Source organism: Oryx dammah, unplaced genomic scaffold, assembly GCF_014754425.2.
Source record: "Oryx dammah isolate SB20612 unplaced genomic scaffold, SCBI_Odam_1.1 HiC_scaffold_27, whole genome shotgun sequence".
Classification (NCBI taxonomy): domain Eukaryota; kingdom Metazoa; phylum Chordata; class Mammalia; order Artiodactyla; family Bovidae; genus Oryx; species Oryx dammah.
In genome coordinates this window covers 29,372,062-29,389,687 of record NW_024070211.1, presented here as the reverse complement: position 1 = coordinate 29,389,687, position 17,626 = coordinate 29,372,062, and the positions used below count along the sequence as shown (strand labels likewise).

Genomic DNA, 17,626 nt, shown 5'->3' with positions numbered 1-17,626 from the left:
CTCTTAGTTGGCATTTCTAAGTAAACTTGAACATGCACTGTAAAGCTTTTTAATTTGTCTCCATCAGGTTCATTGTTTCAGACTGGTTTGAAACTGTCAATGAATTGTGAAATCTGACATTTCCTCAACAATTATGAGGTATTTGTAGATTAAGTGCAGTTGTAAGAAACAGTGCTGAAATGCTATAATACAATATAATTGCCAGGAGGAAGCTGATGTTGACACGATCACAACCTTACTCATACTGCCCCAGTTGTACATGCAACTCATCTGTGTGTGTGTTGTTTCCTGTATTTGTGTTTTCCACATGTGACTTCATCTTCAGTGTTTTAAAATGGAATAGTAGATGCTGTTGCGTCATATATGCTGAGTACATCACTCCTATTATAGGTAAGTACTGGTTCTGAAATATGTCTTAATTGTGGACATACTGACTAGGTTATAAAAACATCTTTACTGTGGGTCATGGTCAGATTTGAAGGGACAGGTCGTTTAGTCATCAAAACTTCACTTTACTCTTTGTAAATGAGATCCTGGAAAGCTCAGGATCAGTTGTTCCCACGCCCTCAACAAACAAGTGCTCTGGAGAGTGCTATCCCCTTGGTGAGGCCAACCACGACCTGCAGTGGAGAGAGTTCACTGCCAAGTCTGCCCCGTGTTCTCCTGGGATGTGGCCCCTCATCACCTACTGCTGGTAGATGGAAAACTGGGCTAAGTCAGATCTGTTAGGAGACAGTGACATAGATGTGTTCTGTACCCGTGTAAGGGGTTTGTGAAGGTAATTTTGCTAGAAGGTGTGTTTGCCATCCCACTGAGTTTAGAACATACCTCCTTAGTAAGTTGGAACTCAACTGTATTTTGCCAGTAATGGGGATCGGATTCCTGAAAAGTGCTGTAAATGGCAAAACCAAAATTGCTTAGAAGATATGAAGTTAGGAGAAGAAGAGGCATTAAGTATTTTTTACAGCAGTAAACCGTAAGGAATTGTCTTAATTCCAAGACTTCATCAATATAAAAACTCATACTGATGAAAACCCCCTCCAAACTGGCTCCTTTGTCTACATCTCTTTCCAGGGCACACTTAACACTTTCAGGGCCCGCCTTCACCGTTCGGACAAAGGCCCACTGTAACTTCAGCCAAAGCCCATTGTAGGAGGACTTCGGCACACGGAGGATGTGGGCTGGGGAAAATGGGATCTAATCTCAGTTAATGCTGATTTGCTCCTTTGCCCAAAGGTCCATACCTGGGAGGTGTAGATGAGCTGGGATGTAAACTGGAGAGTTGCAAAAATGTTTTTTAGACAGACCTGGGTTTGAATCCAGGTTCCACTTAATAGCTATGTGACTGAGTAGATTTCTTAATCCGAGCACCAGTGGCCTCATCTTTGGTTGGACATGACTCCACCTATCTCACCGGGCTCTTAAAAGGAATAAACAACAGATAAGTACCTATTACATAGTAGGCATTTATAATGAGTGAAAAAGTTGGCTTAAAACTCAACATTCAGAAAAGATCATGGCATCTGGTCCCATCACTTCATGACAAATAGATGGGGAAACAGTGACAGACTTTATTTTGGGGGGCTCCAAAATGGTGACTGCAGCCATGAAATTAAGACGCTTGCTCCTTGGAAGAAAAGTTATGACCAACCTAGACAGCATATTAAAAAGCAGAGACATTACTTTGCCAACAAAGGTCCATCTAGTCAAAGATATGGTTTTTCTGGTAGTCACGTATGGATGTGAGAGGGACTAAAAGGTAAGCACTGAAGAATTGATGCTTTTGAACTGTGGTTTTGGAGAAGACTCTTAAGAGTCCCTTGGACACCAAGGGGATCCAACCAGTCCATGCTAAAGGAAATCAGGATTATTCATTGGAAGGACTGATGGTGAAGCTGAAACTCCAATACTTTGGTCACCTGATGCAAAGAACAGACTCATTGGAAAAGACCCTGATCCTGGGAAAGGTTGAAGGCAGGAGGAGAAGGGGACAACAGGATGAGATGGTTGGATGGTATCACCGACTCAGTGGAGATAGTAAAGTCACTCAGTCGTGTCTGACTCTGTGACCCCGTGGACTGCAGCCCACCAGGCTCTTCAGTCCATGGGATTCCCCAGGCAAGAATACTGGAGTGGGTTGCCTTTTCCTTCTCCAGGGGATCTTCCCAACCCAGGGATCGAACCCGGGTCTCCCTCATTGGAGGCAGATGCTTTAACCTCTGAGCCACCAGGGAAGATGGAGATAAGTTTGAGTAAACTCCAGGAATTGGTGATGGACATTGAGGCCTGGCGTGCTGGTCGCAAAGAGTCGAACACTGCTGAGCAACTGAACTGAACTGACTGATAATGCCTATAATTATAGTTGATAATGCTTTCTAATAAATCTTAGTTACATTCTTACACTCCCAAGGGGATCAGAAGGGGCAGCATAAATCAAGGTTATTCTGCTTTGGGGTTTTTCAGGTCCTCCCCCAAGATGGTGATATTTTTTGCTGATGGCCCTCATACTGCAGTTTGAGGTGAGGAAGATGTTGGTGGGTATCTCCAAGTCTGGAGAAAGTAGGACCTGGGGAAGCTAAAAACCAGGAGCTTGGAAGGAAGAAGGAGCCGGTAACAGGAAGTGGAAGTGTGGAACCAGAGGGCAGGAAATTGAAACCAGGAAGAGGAAGTAACACCAGCTACTGTGTCAGCCCACATACCCAGAGCTGCTTCTCCTCTGTTACCATTTCAGTTCCTTCAGCCTCATTCAAAGTAGGTAGGCCTGATGGACCCTCAGCCTCAGCCCAGCAGCCACAGAGGCGCTAGACCCAAGCCTGGGTCCATTCTGGGGGCTAGACCGAGTTCAAGCAATGCTGCCCCCTTCTGGGGATTGCTAAAAGCACTGTTAAATTTCTGTTGAGAGATCTGTTATTTATCCCTAATGGGAAGGACCAGTTTCCTCTGCTCATAGAGCTGACTTAGGGCTTCCTCAGTCTTGGTCACAGTATTGTGCCCACAACCCCCCAGAGACCCCCAGGGGCTCGTCTGCTGTTGCATCTGGGGAGGGTTGAACAGTTCAATAGCCACTCATCACCCCTTTGCCTCTGTTCATCCAGTCAGTGAGTACCCCCCCCACCCTCACCACCCAGTCCCAGACACCCAGGGTCAACAGAAAAGTTAAATACCCAGGAGAACAGAGTGACAAAGGAGACCCAGGTGCATTTCCTGCCCCTGTCCACGTCGGGCATTGTGATAATAGGCTGGACCTAAGGAGAGAAGGGGGACTAGGGTGGAGACTCTAGGGCCCGTAGAGTCAGCTGATGGGAGCATCTGAAGACTGCCTGCATCAGAGCCCTCCTATGAGCAAAGGAGAGAACGCTGTGGATGAGTCAGTCCCAGGGACTGATGGAACAGAGGAACCAGACGATCAAGTCAGGATGAAACAGCTGAGCAGAGGATAGAACCCAGGCTGCCTGGCTCCTGCTCCCAGAGTTGTTCTTTACACGTCATCCCACACACTGTTTAGACAGCCACGGAGAAGAAACACAGACATCCTGGAGGCTGCCGGGAGGAGGCCAGGGCTGGGAACAGAAGGTCTGTTTATTCTTGGCAGTCCATTATCCGAGGGGCCCCACTCCCACTTCTGTCCAGACCCCAGTCTGAACTCTCCCAGAGCCTCTTGACTTCTGCCCAACCCGAGAGCATGGGGCTGGGAGCCATCCCCTGGAACGCTGCATCCTCCTAGCCCCCAGCTCCCTTGAGGACAGGCCTGAGACTGGATGCTTCTCCCACTGTATGTCCAGAGACCCTTCTCTCCAGGACCGCTGACTGCCGTGCAGAGTTGGCAGAGCCAGACCTCTCAAGCCTCCAGCCCTTCAGGCTCAGGTCTTCTTGGGAGAGGGCAGAGGACCCCTTGCTCCATCTTCATGTGCTCTTGAACAAGAAAGCTTTTCCTAATGTCTAACCTCCAGCTTTTTTGCTGGAGTTTTAGCCTGTTTTCTCTCATTTCAGGTCTCAAGAAAATGTAACTGCTTCTCTCCCTCTCCCCAAAGTTACACTTGACACAAGGTGGAAATCAGGGCTTCCTGGCCTTGAACTTGCCCTTCCTCTCAGTCAGCTTCCTGTGTTTCCTTGTGGAGTGAAAGTGTCATTACCCTCTTGCTATTCACAAGCTCTTCATCCGCTTATTTCAATGGAATTCTCAGAGGGGACATGCAGAGAAGGCCAGAAGTTCCTCTCATTGACTGCTTCTATGCCAACCACTGACCTAAGTCCTTATTACACTTTTTTTTGGCCACACCACGTGGCATGTGGGATATACCCCAACTAGGGATTGAACTTGTGCCCCTGTAGTTGAAGGGTGGAGTCTTAACCCCTGGACCTCCAAGAAAGTCTCCCCACATTTTCTCATTTAGTCTCACAATAGATGAAAAGGGTATGAGCCCCCATTTTACAGATGAGGAAACTGAGGTAAGAGAATTTAATAATTTGTTCAAGTTTACACAGCTAGTAAAATAGGATCCAAGTAAGATTCTGAGATTTAAACCCAGGCCTTCTGATTCAAGCACTGGCTGTTTCTTAGTCTTCATGGAGGAGAGAAGAAGGATGTCATTTGTTGAGACCCCTCCTCCTGTTAGGTGTCCGGCAGTGGGGTGTATGCAGTTACATATATTATCCCATAAGACTCCTAGCAACACTGACTGATGGTTTGCCTTGTTCCCATTTTACAGGTGAGAAAATAGAGGCCCAGAGATAGCTTGCCCAAGAGCCATTTGTACCTCTGAGCCCAAAACATGACTCACAAAGTAATTGAGAAAAGTGTGGAATGACCCCAGATTCTAGAAGGCAAGGCTGGCTTTATAAGCTGAAAGTTCCCATCAGGTGATAGGAAGGGGAGATAGCGAGGATTCTCGTGTTTCAAAGGCCCCACCACCACCACAACCATCAGACTGTACTCAGCAGAGTGGTAGAATTACAGAGCTGGATGCGCTATCAGCTGGCTGGCCACTGATACATTTATAAAATGTAAATATATCAGCCGGGAGTTGGGGAGGATGGACTAAATCATTGTTCACTAACTGGAATGCATTTCTCAGTAGCAGGCCAGAGAGTTCCAAGCTGCCTCCTTGGTGGCAAGTTATGTCCAGTGGCTGGAGACAGGGCCACTGGTGGGAGGAGGATGTGAAGGGAGCCTGGGGGAAAGGGGAGGAAGCCTTCCCAGCACAGCAGCTCAGGGTGTGTCAGGCCCCACCCCCAGAGGCGGGGCCCCGCTGGGTCCCACCAGCCTCAGCTCCATCCCAGGCAAAGGCAGAGCCAGGGCAGCAGAGAGCTGGGGGGCCCTGCTGTCTCCACACAGTGGAGGTACCATGACCTCAAAGGTCAGGACACCAGACGTCACCAGAAGCCCTGCAGCGCTGGCTGGGACAACTCCCTGACACTCGGAGGGGAGCCCAGGCTGGGCAAGCCACACCTGTCACCTACAGTCATGTGAGTAGCTACCTAACCCTAACCCTAGCCCCTACCCGGCCCCCAGGCCACACCTGGAGACCTCAGCCTCAGGGCCTGAAGAGGCCTTGCACCCACCCCAAGCCACCGGAACCTCCAGGTTGTGACTGCTGAGAAGTCCCCCCACTCCCAGGGCTGACCCTGCCTTTCTCGCTGCTCTGGTGTAGGTGGGGTGGGAGACTCCAGCCCGCGACTCCAGAGTCCAGGTTTGAAGTGTCTCAGGTCCCTGAGATCTCCCGGGGTTTGAACAAGTTAACAGTGCGGGGATGAAGGGGAACAGAAACCAGAGGGCAGCTGGAAGGGAAAGATGTTCCCAGCAGAGGGCACTGGGGGACACTGAGAAAGAGGAACCAGGCTGAGGGTAAAGGGGTGCAATGGCCTGGGGGAACTGGGGGAGCTGGGAATAAAAGGGATAGCATCTCCTATGCTCAGAGTGGCCTTGAAGCCATTTGACCCTCTGACCCTGGGGAGGGGACAGGTAGGAATCCTTCCCTTGTTGACTTTGATCTCAGCAACAGCAGCTGCTCCCCTGTTGACAAAAGCAGGAGTTTCCCACAGGGCCCAGGCAGGACACCCCCTCCCTCATCCCCATGATGTGGCGACAGGGCCAGGGCATGGGAGGACTGGGAAAGGTCAGAGCCACAGAGAGGCCAGGCCCTGCCCAGCGGCTCCCCCTCCATCTCTGGGCTCACTTCAGCCCCGCTTGCCCTCCACACTCACTGCCAACCCTCCCCCTCACTCCGCAACTCTTCCCCTCCTCCAGTTCCCAGGAAAGGCCCCGTTGCTAGCTGCTAGCCTGGTGCGGACGTCAAGTTTATGGGCTGGAAGTCCTACCCGGAGGCTGCTCACTGAAGTGTAACCAACCACAAGGCGGATGGAAGGGAGGTGCTGGGGACAGGGCAACCCCTTTGTGCTGCTAACTCAGTGAGCCCTGCCTCAGACTAACTTCTGCCCCACCCCACCCCCACCTCCAATCCTTAGTAACCTACCACCTTTTAAAAGACACTGGTGCCAACCAGCCTGCAAGCATCTGAAGACAGGGACCACTCTCCAGTTATATCCTCCGCCCCCCCACCACAACCCCAGCCCTAGCCCCTGGTCCAGGGCCCGCCCATGGCCCAAAGGAGGCTGTCAGCTGTTGGCTGGCCAGAGGACCACTACACACCAGCCAGATTCCATCCTATCCCTTTAGCTGATTTAGAGGCCTCACCTGGTGGAGGCAGGCATGGTCCAAATGCTGTGGGGATGGGTGTGTCTAACCAGAGGCATAAACACAGCTGCCCAGAGGGTCAGGCAGGCAACAGAATGGGTGAAAGGGCTGGGTGGGGACTGTGGGGAGCTTTCTGAAAGCAATGACAGCACAACTCTAGCTGGTTGCTACTACATAGGCCCTGATTTTTTTTTTAACCAAAAATATGAATTTTTATGTAAATTTTAATTGGCAATTCATTGGAGGAAAAATGTGTATCAGCAAACAGGATATGGTCCACAGTCCATTGGTCTGCAACTTCTGGATAGCTTCCCTGGTGGTTCAGAGGTAAAGAAATCCGCCTGCCAATGCAGGAGACACGGGTTCAGTCCCTGGCTGGGGAATAGCTCAATAGTTCAATCGAGAAGGAGCCAGCTACCCACTCCAGTATTCTGGCCTGGGAAATCCCATTGACAGAGAAGCCTGGTGACCTACAGTCTCTGGGGTCACAAAGAGTCCGACATGACTTAGCGACTAAACAACTGAGGACAGTGATCCACAGCCTCATCCTAACTCCAGCCACCCCATCTTCCATCCAGGCATGCCTGCTGCTGCTCCAGGTCTCCCCCGTCCCCAGGCCCAAGATGACACCCAACAGCACCAGGGAGGTGCCCAGCCCCGTTCCTGCAGGGGCACTGGGGCTCTCCCTGGCCCTGGCAAGCCTCATCGTTGCTGCCAACCTGCTCCTGGCCCTGGGCATCGCCGGGGACCGCCGCCTGCGCAGCCCACCTGCTGGCTGCTTCTTCCTGAGCCTGCTGCTGGCAGGGCTGCTCACCGGGCTGGCGCTGCCCGCGCTGCCCGTTCTGTGGAGCCAGAGCCGCCGGGGCTACTGGTCCTGCCTCTTCCTCTACTTGGCTCCCAACTTCTGCTTCCTCTCCCTGCTCGCCAACCTCCTGCTGGTGCACGGGGAGCGCTACATGGCCGTGCTGCGGCCCCTGCGGCCCCGCGGGAGCATGCGGCTGGCCCTGCTCCTCACCTGGGCTGCCCCCTTGCTCTTTGCCAGCCTGCCTGCCCTGGGCTGGAACCACTGGGCGCCTGGTGGCAACTGCAGCTCCCAGGCTGTCTTCCCAGCCCCCTACCTCTACCTCGAAATCTATGGGCTCCTGCTACCGGCTGTGGGTGCAGCCGCCCTCCTCTCGGTCCGCGTGCTGGTCACTGCACACCGCCAGCTGCAGGACATCCGCCGGCTGGAGCGGGCCGTGTGCCGCGGGGCGCCCTCAGCTCTGGCCCGGGCCCTCACCTGGCGGCAGGCCAGGGCGCAGGCCGGGGCCACGTTGCTCTTTGGGCTGTGCTGGGGGCCCTACGTGGCCACCCTGCTGCTCTCTGTCCTGGCCTTTGAGCAGCGCCCGCCACTGGGGCCTGGAACTCTGCTGTCCCTCATCTCACTGGGCAGCGCCAGTGCGGCAGCCGTGCCCGTAGCCATGGGGCTGGGTGATCAGCGCTACACGGCCCCCTGGAGGGTGGCTGCCCAGAGGTGGCTCCGGATGCTGCGGGGCAGGCCCCAGGGCAGTCCCGGCCCCAGCACGGCCTACCACACCAGCAGCCACAGCAGCGTGGACCTCGACTTGAGCTAGAGGGCGGGCCTCTGCTCATCCCAGTTAGAAGCATCCATCCATCTTGGCTGCCAAGCCCGTCTCTACGTGTCCCCACAGATCTGGATCATGGACCAGAGAGTGTCCCTGTATGACCCCATTCTGACTGAATAAAGCTCCCTTGGCCCAGGTTATCTCATTTTGTGTCTTAGCCAGGGAGGGACAGGTGAACAGCTGCGGAAAGAACCTAGAGGATCCAGGGAGATTCCATGTCTTAGCTAGGGACAGGTAAACAGCTGGGGAAAGAACCTAGAGGATCCAGGGAGATTCCATGTCTTAGCCAGGAAGGGACAGGTGAACAGCTGGGGAAAGAACCTAGAGAATATATATCCAGGGAGATTCCTGATAGGCAGGCAGTTGGAGGTGAGGGCGGTGAGTTGAGGAACCCTGAAATCCAGCAGAGGGGGAGGGTAGCAACACCCTGACATGCCCCTCACTGGTTCCTCCTCACATTCAGCCACAAAATCCACACAGACACGTCTCTGGGAAGTATATTTTATTTACATTTTTAAAATCTGTTACTAATATCTCTTCCTCCTTTCCACCCCCAGAGATTTGGGAAGGGAAAGAACGGGAACTTCAAAGACCTACTCCCCACATACAAACACACACCCCCATGGCTCACACCAGCAAAGGAAGTGAAAGAGAAAGAGGTCTGAACCTCCCTCTGAAGTATCCGCCAGGTCTGAGGGAGGGGGAGGGGAGAGGGGAAGGAGGGGCCCGAGGGGTGGGTTTCTTAAGAAAAGGAAGAGACAGAGAGGGAGCAAGTCAGTTTGAAGGGGTTGGAAAGTAGTCCGAGGCCCCTCCCCTCCTCTTCCCTCCTACCCGACCGCCTCTGCTGTGGGGGGTCTCCCTGCGCCCCCTCCACACCAGACACAAAGCAGACGCTGCAGCTGTTAGCGGTCAGGTCTCTGGACACAAAATACTTTTGCTTTGTGGTCTCCTGATGTGGTCACCACCAAGGAGGCATCTCTGTGGACAGAAAGCACGGTTGGAAAGGACTGGAGAACCTAAGGCCCACCCTAAGCCCACCACCCAGGGGCACTTTGGGGGGCTCTTCCAGTGTATCCCCAACTCTAGACCGCTAGTGCCTGGCGCTAGGCTGACCAGCCCACATCCAGTGAACACTTCTGAAGCCAGCCATCAGCCTGGGGATCAGGGGAGAGCTGCCCGCATCGGGGAGGCAGTCCCAGCCCCTGAGCCCAAGAGTGAGATGAGAGACCACACCATCAACAGAGGACAACTCCCGCAGGCCCCCAGCACGGCTGCCTAGGAGGGCCCAGGCCTTGGGTTCCAGCTTCCTTTAGCAACCCTCCCACACTTTAAGAGCCCCCACAGGCTACTCTCACCTTTCAAATACACAGAGAGCCTAGTCCTTGCCAAATTCACTTACTTGCTAAGGGCAAAGTCCAGGATCTCGGCCGTGTGGCCCCGGTAGTCAGTGAGCAGGCGGCCAGTCCGAGCATCCCAGAGTCGCACAATGCCATCCAGGCTGCAAGTGTAAACCACGGCGGTGCCTGCCTCCCACAGCAGCTGCACGATGCCCGACTGCAGAACGGTACACAGAAGCGGGGTGCGTCGGGGCATCTGCTCCCAACTCTCAGGGAGGGAGGGAGGGATGATGGACCATAGGGAGGACTGGACAGGAGCTAGGTCTGGGGCAGATGCTCCCAAAGAACCTGGGCTGCCCCACAGCCTGTACCTGGTGCTGACACTGGTGCCTGAGGGTCTGTGTGGACAAGTCATAGATGGCCAAGGTCCCATCTAGGTAGCCAACAGCTGCCAGAGGCATCCTGGGCAGAAGAGAGCATCATGAAGGCTCGTGAGGGGACCTGCACTCGGTGCCTCTGTCCTCTCTGTCCCCCCTCCCTCCCCCAAGCCCGTGTGTCCAGGCTGAGGCCGCGCTCACACTCACACACTGCAGAAGCCCAAGGACTCCACAGAGTTGGACTCACTCTCCTCCCCTTCTCCCAGGCTCGGCTGGGAGGCCACAGTCTCGGGTCTGAAAACGCCCACCACCTATGAGCCAGAGAGGATCAGAAGAGGGCCTGGAAACGTGATTCTCCAGTAAAAGAAGAAAAGCACTGGGGCGAGGAGGCTGAGTGAAGAAAAAGAAGAAACGGAGACGCGGAAAGCAGAGGGCCCACATCCAGACTTCCAGGTCCCACTCACCTTGCCAGTGGTGGCACTGACCAGCTTGGCCTGGCAGTCCACAGAGCCAGTGAGGATCAGGCTGCCATCCTGGTTGGTGGCGACACAGGTCAGAGGGCCCTGGTGACCCTCGGTCCCTAGGATGAAGCAGGGAGGAAAAATCAGGCCCTTTCCCCACAAAGGCCTAGGGTAACACCTTCCCCACCTCTGATACCTTTTAGTACGTGGATAGAGTTTCCCTGCTTCAGGTCCCAAATCCTGATGGTACCATCTTCATAGCCAACTACAGCGCGCTTCCCTAAAGGATCAGAGATGCAAGTGAAGAGTCGACAACCAGCACAGACACATCAGCACATCAGGCAAGAGAAGAGGGAGGCAGACAAGGAAGCGAGGGAACAGACAGTGCCCCAAGGAAGGCCCAGTTCCAGGTGAGAAAAGTGGAGCTGTTTGCTCTGGTTCTGAGAGGTCCTTGCTCCCAAAGGCAGACCTCAGAGTTTGCTGACCATGGCCCAGGAGGGTGTCAGGCAGGTATGGAACCCAGACCCCACCTGTCCACACTCAGGAATGCCGCTCTCACCATCAGGGAGGACTCGGCCGCAGGTGGCCGGGCAGTTGGGGCCCTGGAAGGTCTTGCAGTCACCAGTCGGAACCTTCCACATCCAGGTGTTGCCATCAGCTGTGCCCGCCAGGAGGACAGGTGCCCGAGGGTGCCACTCCATCCACTGGGCAGAGACAAAGGCTCAACAGGGGTACCCCTTACCCCATCTCGCCTAGAAGCCTGCCCGTGGAACTCCACCAAGCTCTCCCTGCTTCCAAGTCAGTGGCGACATCCCAGGGGACGGGCCCAGACACTCCTGCTGTCCTCTGGGAGAGCACTGGCTCAGAGCTGGCTTGATCTGTTCAAAGTGGCACGGGCCCCTGAGCTCTGCCCCCTCCACCCAGCCCTCAGAGTTGAATCCTACTGTGACAATCTCACCTCTAGATCTCCTGCTTCAAAAGACCAGACCTCCTCCTTTGTGTCCACCTGCCACACTTTTAAGAGACCACTCATGTCTCCTGTGGCCACTAGGGTAGAGTCATGGCTGAAACCAGCACAAGTCACGGAGTCTTTATGGCCTGCAGAGAGTGGGCAGAAAGAGAAGAGAATATCAGGGTACCTGGTGCTGGGGATACAGGACCCAGGTGTCCGGCTCCCAGAAAGTACCAGCTTGGAAAAACAGGATGAGTCTCTACAGAACAGATAACCAAACTCAGAGCTGCTGCAGAGGCCAACACCCCCAGCTCTCCCCACGCAAGACACTGCTGGGCCCCCACTTGACCGTGTGTAGCCCAGACCTATGTCTTCCCCATTCTGTCCACATCACACCTCTGCCTGAAATATCCACAGACTCCTTCCCACCCCCATTCTCCATCACTAGTGCCGCCTCCTCCAGCTCTTTCCCTGACTCCCTTGGCCAATCAGCGTCTCCCTCCCCCACGCCCAAAACAGACTAGGCTATTCTTTGGGGCTCTTGGGACAAGCATAGAGCTGGCAAAACAGAGGTCAATAAATGGCTGTTGGATGCACAACCACTGCAGGCCAGCCCCCTAAGACCTCCAAAGAAGCAGGACTTCACCGAGCCACCTCACCTGCACACTCAAAGAGCAGTTCCCCATCGCTGAGCCTCCACACAAAGGCTTTGTCGTCTTCACCTCCTGTCACTGCCAAGGTGTTGGTCTTGGGGTCCAGGCTCACACAGAACACTGATGCTGTCCCAAGAGATATTCCAAGAGTAAGGAAGTGGAGATCCCACCTAGAGTCCTGTCCTTCAGGACCTTTGGGGAGCCCACCCCCTTCCACCTAAAGCAACATGTCTTTCTTCCTAGAAAAGAAGGGTGCATCCAAGCTCTTCTAAGTTTCAAGCATTCAGTTGTTGGAGAAGTCCCTCCCCAAGCTTGCCAAATTCTAAGTCCCTCCCCAGGACACATCACTCTCCTCTGCTCTTCCCTTCACCCCACACTTCTGTGGTGGACAAGAGGAGGGAACGTGTGTAGGGCTTACAGTTCTCAGAGTGGGATGCCACCAGGTTGGGGGCTGAGTGAGGAAAGCCTGTGTTACTGGTTCCTTATCAAGAGTTAATACTTAAAGACGTTTATCCAAAAGATGATCCAAAAGGTACTATTATCCCTAATTCAGAGTAGAGGAACTTTTATCAATGACAACTTTTTAAAAGGAAACTAAAGCCCAGAGATGTCAATAAAGATCATAAACAACCAAATAGCAGAGACAGGATTTGAACTCAAGTGTGTCTCAACCGACTCCAGGAGCCAACAGCTCCTCCACCACAAAGGCAACATTTTCCCACCGCTACACAGCGGATGATGTTCAAATGTCCACCTGGACTGAACTTAGGACAGCTCTCCCCAGGGACCTACCAGAATGCAATGCAAAAGTGACCTCGCTGTCGTCGGGGCCCTCCATGCTGCCGACCACCCCTTCCTGGGGTTCCAGGACCCAGCCCTCCTCATTGCCCTCTTCTTCTTCCTCTTCCTCGAAGTCCACATCTTCCATCTCCTGGACCAGATCGTCTGCTTTGGGGAGAGGGTTAACAGACGGTGTGCGGCAGGCGGGAAGAGGGATGGCAAGTGTGGGGAGGCCCGAGGCTGGGGTGGTCATGTGGCGAGAGGGCAAGGTGAGGTCAGGCAGGAGGGGTGAAGCGGGGGGGTGAGAGGCAGCAGGGAGGAGGGGGCGTGCGGAACGGAGGACCGGAGAGCTCTGAGGACCTGGGGTTGGCCAGAGACCGTATGGGAAGGGAGGACCGAAGGAATGATGGGAAGGGGGTGTGTGAGGGGAAGGGCCAGGGGAGGCGTCAGGGGAACCCCCACCCCGGGCCAGGCCTGAGAACTAAGTGTGGGGCTGGGGGAGAGGGGAAGGGCGAAAGAGGTAAGTAGGAATGACAGGTGGGGTAGGGTGGGGAGCAGAGGGGGGAAAAGCCGGGGTCAAAGGCCAGGGGTAAGAGCCTCTTGTCCCATGGCCTGAGGATCCGCAGCTCTTACCCGGGTCCGGCGGACCAGGGTCCAGTTCTACCACCTCGATAATCTCTTCATCACCATGGAAGCTTAGAGTCTCCAACGGGGGGGTGTCAGCAGCGGCCCCGCTCTCCGATTCGGACTCCATGCGGCGCAAGCGGCGGACCCACTTCTCTGGGCCCAAACGCCTCCCAGAGTCAGCTCTGCGCGACGACGCGGAACTCGGGCCCCTCCTCCCGGGAGGAAGTAGGCGTAGGCGACTCCCGGCAAGGAGAGCGACGGCCTCTTGACCAATAGCGAAAGGGGTGGGCCGGCTGAGTTACCAATCACAGGGCAGAAGTGGGAGACGAGGCCGAGGCGTGGCGAGGAGAACCCAAACTCCGCCCGACCTGACTCCGCCCCCAACGGGAGGGAAACAAGCTAGTGTGCGCGCTTCCGGGGCTCTCCTGGGAAGAGTAGTTCTCTTGGGTCCGCTGCTTGGGCTTCTGGGAGTTGTAGTTTCTGATCTGTAGGCCGGACGGATACAGCGGGGGAGGCCACTTACGCAAACTACAATTCCCAGCGGGGACTGCGGTGAAGGGGGGGTGGGATCTGAACATGGCGGCCGTGGTAGCTGCTACGGCGCTGAAGGGCCGAGGGGCGAGAAATGCCCGCGTCCTCCGGGGTAAGGAGAGGGACCCCGGGAGGGCAGGACTGGAGGGGATACCCTTTTTTTTTCACATCCCGCTAAGCTGTAGCAGGAGTTCAGGGCTGTCGATTGCTGCCCGCATCCCTCTGCAGGATTTTAAAGAGTCTGGGGGCTAAAAGTCAACCAGTCCATCCCTCAGCCTACGACACCTCTGGGGTCTTGCACGGAAAGGGAGCCTCAAGGAAGCTTTTTAGACCCCCGCGCTCCAGGTGTTTCACACTCACCGCAGTGCAGAGGAAAAGAGCCCTGGGCTTCTGGAGGCTTGGGTTCTAGCCCCGGATAATTAGCAGTTTGACCTTGGGCGAAGCAGTTCGTCTCTTGGGGCTTCAGTTTCCTCTTCTATAAAATGAGGGGATGGAGTAGACTACCTTTAAGCTCCCCCTCCAGTGCTAACATTCTGCAGTTTGCAAGCCATTTCTCGGATTTTCTTTCATACGTCTCACGGGAGCCCCACTGCAGTCCCTTCACATCCTGAGGTCTGAGGAGATGAACAGCGAAGCTCGCTCTCCTGGCACCAGGGTGATGAGCCCGCAGTGACGTGGAAGCGGCTTTCAAAGGTGCCACCTCGATGGCGATTTTCCCATTTCCCTCTGGACTCTCTCAGGCACCTGTTACTCCAAATTGCAGTCACTCCCCTTCCTCAGATCTCAACCAGTCCTCCCTAGGCTTTCTTCTCCTCTTCTCTTAACTGACCTTTCTTGCCTCCATTCACAGGGATTCTCTCAGGAGCCACTGCTAACAAGGCTTCCCAGAACAGGAGCCGGGCACTGCAAAGCCACAGCTCCCCAGAGTGCAAGGAGGAGCCTGAGCCCCTCTCCCCTGAGCTGGAATACATCCCCAGAAAGAGGGGCAAGAACCCCATGAAAGCTGTGGGACTAGCCTGGTAAGTTTTAACTCTTTGCCCACCAATGGGGAGTGGCACTAGGGGCGGGTGGGACCCAGAAACTTCTCCAAGTTTCAGGTGATGAACTGAATCCAGGGTTGCTGGGACAGAATGGCTGGGTGTGAGGACTGGAATCTCAGAGGACTGGAGCAGGGGAGGGAGGTGGCAAAGTCTGTGAAACTGGAGAGAGAGTGGGTTTTCTGTGCACTGAGCTGAGCTAATCTGATTCAGATTTGGGTCTATGGCCTCATCCTCTCTTTTGGGAGCTTGGGGCAGGACCCAATTGAGGTTTTAATTGAGATCATGCAAGATTATGTTAGTTATACAGTAGTAGCACCTATAAGTCGGAGAAAGCAATGGCAACTCACTCCAGTACTTTTGCCTGGAAAATCCCATGGACGGAGGAGCCTGGTAGGCTGCAGTCCATGGGGTCACTAGGAGTCGGACACGACTGAGCGACTTCACTTTCACTTTTCACTTTTATGCACTGGAGAAGGAAATGGCAACCCACTCCAGTGTTCTTGCCTGGAGAATCCCAGGGACAGGGGAGCCTGGTGGGCTGCCATCTATGGAGTCGCGCAGAGTCGGACACGATTGAAGCGAGTTAGCAGCAGCACCTATAAGTAAGATGTTCAGTGTATTGTTATTTGGATTTGATTCTGATCTTAATACTGTTGTTCAGTCGCTCAGTCGTGTCTGACTCTTTGCGACCCCATGGACTGGAGCATGTCAGGCTTGAGCAATATTAAAAGCTGGGAGAAATTAATATTTTTTCCAGCACCCAAGGTGTGCCAGTCCTTTACTGTGTATTGTTTTAGTCTTTCTGAGATAAATAGGACATCCCTATTTTACAGAGGAGGGAACTGAGGCTCAGAGCTGGGTTTTCACCAGGTCTTATAACTCCACGCCCTTTCTCCATGCTGAAGTGCCTCCCACATAGCAGTTGCTCAGGTTAAGGAGAGTCAGGGATGGGGTGTGGGACGGTTTAGGCAGAGGGAACTTTTGCCAAGACTTGGAGAGGTAAAGAGGTTGGGCTTTCTGGAGAAACCTGCACAGTTGTTACGGCAGGCTGGCAGGGTTCATGCTAGGGAGTGTCAGACTAAAGACAGGTGGGCAAAGACCCAACCACAAGGCCTTTTGTGCCGTGCCTGGGAGTTTGAACTTGTCCAGGAAGTGATGGAGAATTGTTGCAGAGTTTTGAGCAGGGCAGTGGCAGGATCCGATTCATGCGGGGCCTTCCAGCAGCCAGCACTGAGGCTGAATAGATGTGAGGAGTATTACAGTGTTGGTGCAGTTGATGAAGCTGGAATGAGGTTCTGCCCAGCTCCTCTGGCTGAGGCTCGGCCCCTCCCCAAATCCCATGCACATCTCCCCACCCCTAGGGCCATCGGCTTCCCCTGTGGTATCCTCCTCTTCATCCTCACCAAGCGGGAAGTGGACAAGGACCGTTTGAAGCAGATGAAGGCTCGGCAGAACATGCGGGCATCCAACACGGGCGAGTATGAGAGCCAGAGGTTCAGGGCCTCCTCCCGTCATGCCCCATCTCCTGAAGCTGGGTCGGGGGTGCAGTCCTGAGGAGCACTGCAGCCCTCCCCTAAACTCTGACTGTGGCCTCCAGACTGTCCAGTCCTTTCTGGTCCTTGCCTCTGAGGCCCACCAGAGGGCGCATGAAGCCTAGGCTCCTGCCAGCCCCATTCCTCCTGAAAAGCCAGCCAAAGGCAAATAAAGTCACCCAGTGTCTGAGTGGAAAGGAACCAGGACTGGGTTTGTGAGTCCCCTGGGATGGGAGGGGCACAGGGTGGGGTTGGTTACTCCTGGGTTACTCCCTCTCACAGAAGCCTCAGTGTTCTAGGCTGAATAGTTGGGGAAACCGCAGAGACTTAAGTACAAGCCTAGGCTCAGGCCCCGGGGAGTGAGCCCTCAGAGCTGCTGGCCAGGAGGGTGGGGTTCCACTCAGCCTAAACAAATAATAAAGAGAATCAAAGAGGGTGTTCAGGGTGTGGAGTTTTTAAAAAACACTTAATTTTCTCAGCCGAGTCCAAATGACTCAACCTCTCTGGGCCTCAGTTTCCTTGTTTGTAAGAAGGATTGAACTAGTGATTTCTAAGGTAGGAGTTCTAAACCTGAACAGTGTGGTCCATTCCCACCCCCACCCCCACATGCAAAATTGTGTGTACACACGGAGCTTTGAGGGGAAGACCAGTTATATCTCTTGTGTGCTTTTTTAAAGGGTCTGGGATTCACAAAAGGTCATGTGCTATGAATCTGAGCAGTGCCTGCCAGACCTGGGGTTGAGCCATCCATCACCAGGAAGCGCTGGGACAAAGTATATTTGGTTATCGTAGAAGGTACCAAGCCAGAATGCAAGGATGGGATATAGATGTTTTGGGCAGAGCCAGACTAGTTCTCTGAGAACTGACCCCTTAAAGTGGAGAAAACCAGAGCCAAACAGGGTTTTACCTTCTAAACATAAAACTTTATTTCAGTTATGTCCCTTTGTGGGATATATTTAGGACCAAATACTTAATAAAGAAGTCCTAATTGTATCCTTGGGCTGATTTGGTTTCCAC

The 17,626-nt window shown here is 54.1% G+C and overlaps 3 protein-coding genes across 7 annotated transcripts; 2 read left to right on the top strand and 1 right to left on the bottom strand.

Moving 5' to 3' along the window:
- The first annotated feature begins 5,196 nt into the window (after positions 1 to 5,196).
- Positions 5,197 to 8,456, top strand: GPBAR1 (G protein-coupled bile acid receptor 1). 3 transcript variants are annotated; one of them, XM_040228378.1, is made up of 3 exons: positions 5,197 to 5,466; positions 5,652 to 5,690; positions 6,248 to 8,456. In XM_040228378.1, exon 3 carries the CDS (start codon positions 7,318 to 7,320, stop codon positions 8,305 to 8,307), a length of 990 nt encoding a protein of 329 aa, XP_040084312.1. In that variant the 5' UTR covers positions 5,197 to 5,466; positions 5,652 to 5,690; positions 6,248 to 7,317; the 3' UTR covers positions 8,308 to 8,456. The 3 variants fall into 3 exon arrangements, with proteins under 3 accessions (XP_040084312.1, XP_040084313.1, XP_040084311.1); XM_040228379.1 differs by lacking the exon at positions 5,652 to 5,690 and having other exon boundaries at positions 7,273 to 8,456; XM_040228377.1 differs by lacking the exon at positions 5,652 to 5,690.
- A 348-nt stretch (positions 8,457 to 8,804) lies between these two features.
- On the bottom strand, positions 8,805 to 13,721 carry LOC120854381 (angio associated migratory cell protein). Of its 2 annotated transcripts, none has more exons than XM_040228369.1 (11): positions 13,513 to 13,721; positions 12,892 to 13,047; positions 12,106 to 12,225; positions 11,453 to 11,592; positions 11,054 to 11,198; positions 10,691 to 10,774; positions 10,498 to 10,613; positions 10,241 to 10,344; positions 10,028 to 10,118; positions 9,719 to 9,873; positions 8,805 to 9,297 (listed from the first exon to the last, which is right to left on the bottom strand). In XM_040228369.1, exons 1-11 carry the CDS (start codon positions 13,631 to 13,633, stop codon positions 9,222 to 9,224), a joined length of 1,308 nt encoding a protein of 435 aa, XP_040084303.1. In that variant the 5' UTR covers positions 13,634 to 13,721; the 3' UTR covers positions 8,805 to 9,221. The 2 variants fall into 2 exon arrangements, with proteins under 2 accessions (XP_040084303.1, XP_040084304.1); XM_040228370.1 differs by having other exon boundaries at positions 12,892 to 13,044.
- A 320-nt stretch (positions 13,722 to 14,041) lies between these two features.
- Positions 14,042 to 17,602, top strand: LOC120854384 (probable hydrolase PNKD). Of its 2 annotated transcripts, none has more exons than XM_040228375.1 (3): positions 14,042 to 14,149; positions 14,888 to 15,056; positions 17,287 to 17,602. In XM_040228375.1, exons 1-3 carry the CDS (start codon positions 14,083 to 14,085, stop codon positions 17,399 to 17,401), a joined length of 351 nt encoding a protein of 116 aa, XP_040084309.1. In that variant the 5' UTR covers positions 14,042 to 14,082; the 3' UTR covers positions 17,402 to 17,602. The 2 variants fall into 2 exon arrangements, with proteins under 2 accessions (XP_040084309.1, XP_040084308.1); XM_040228374.1 differs by having other exon boundaries at positions 16,439 to 17,602.
- Positions 17,603 to 17,626: the final 24 nt, after the last annotated feature.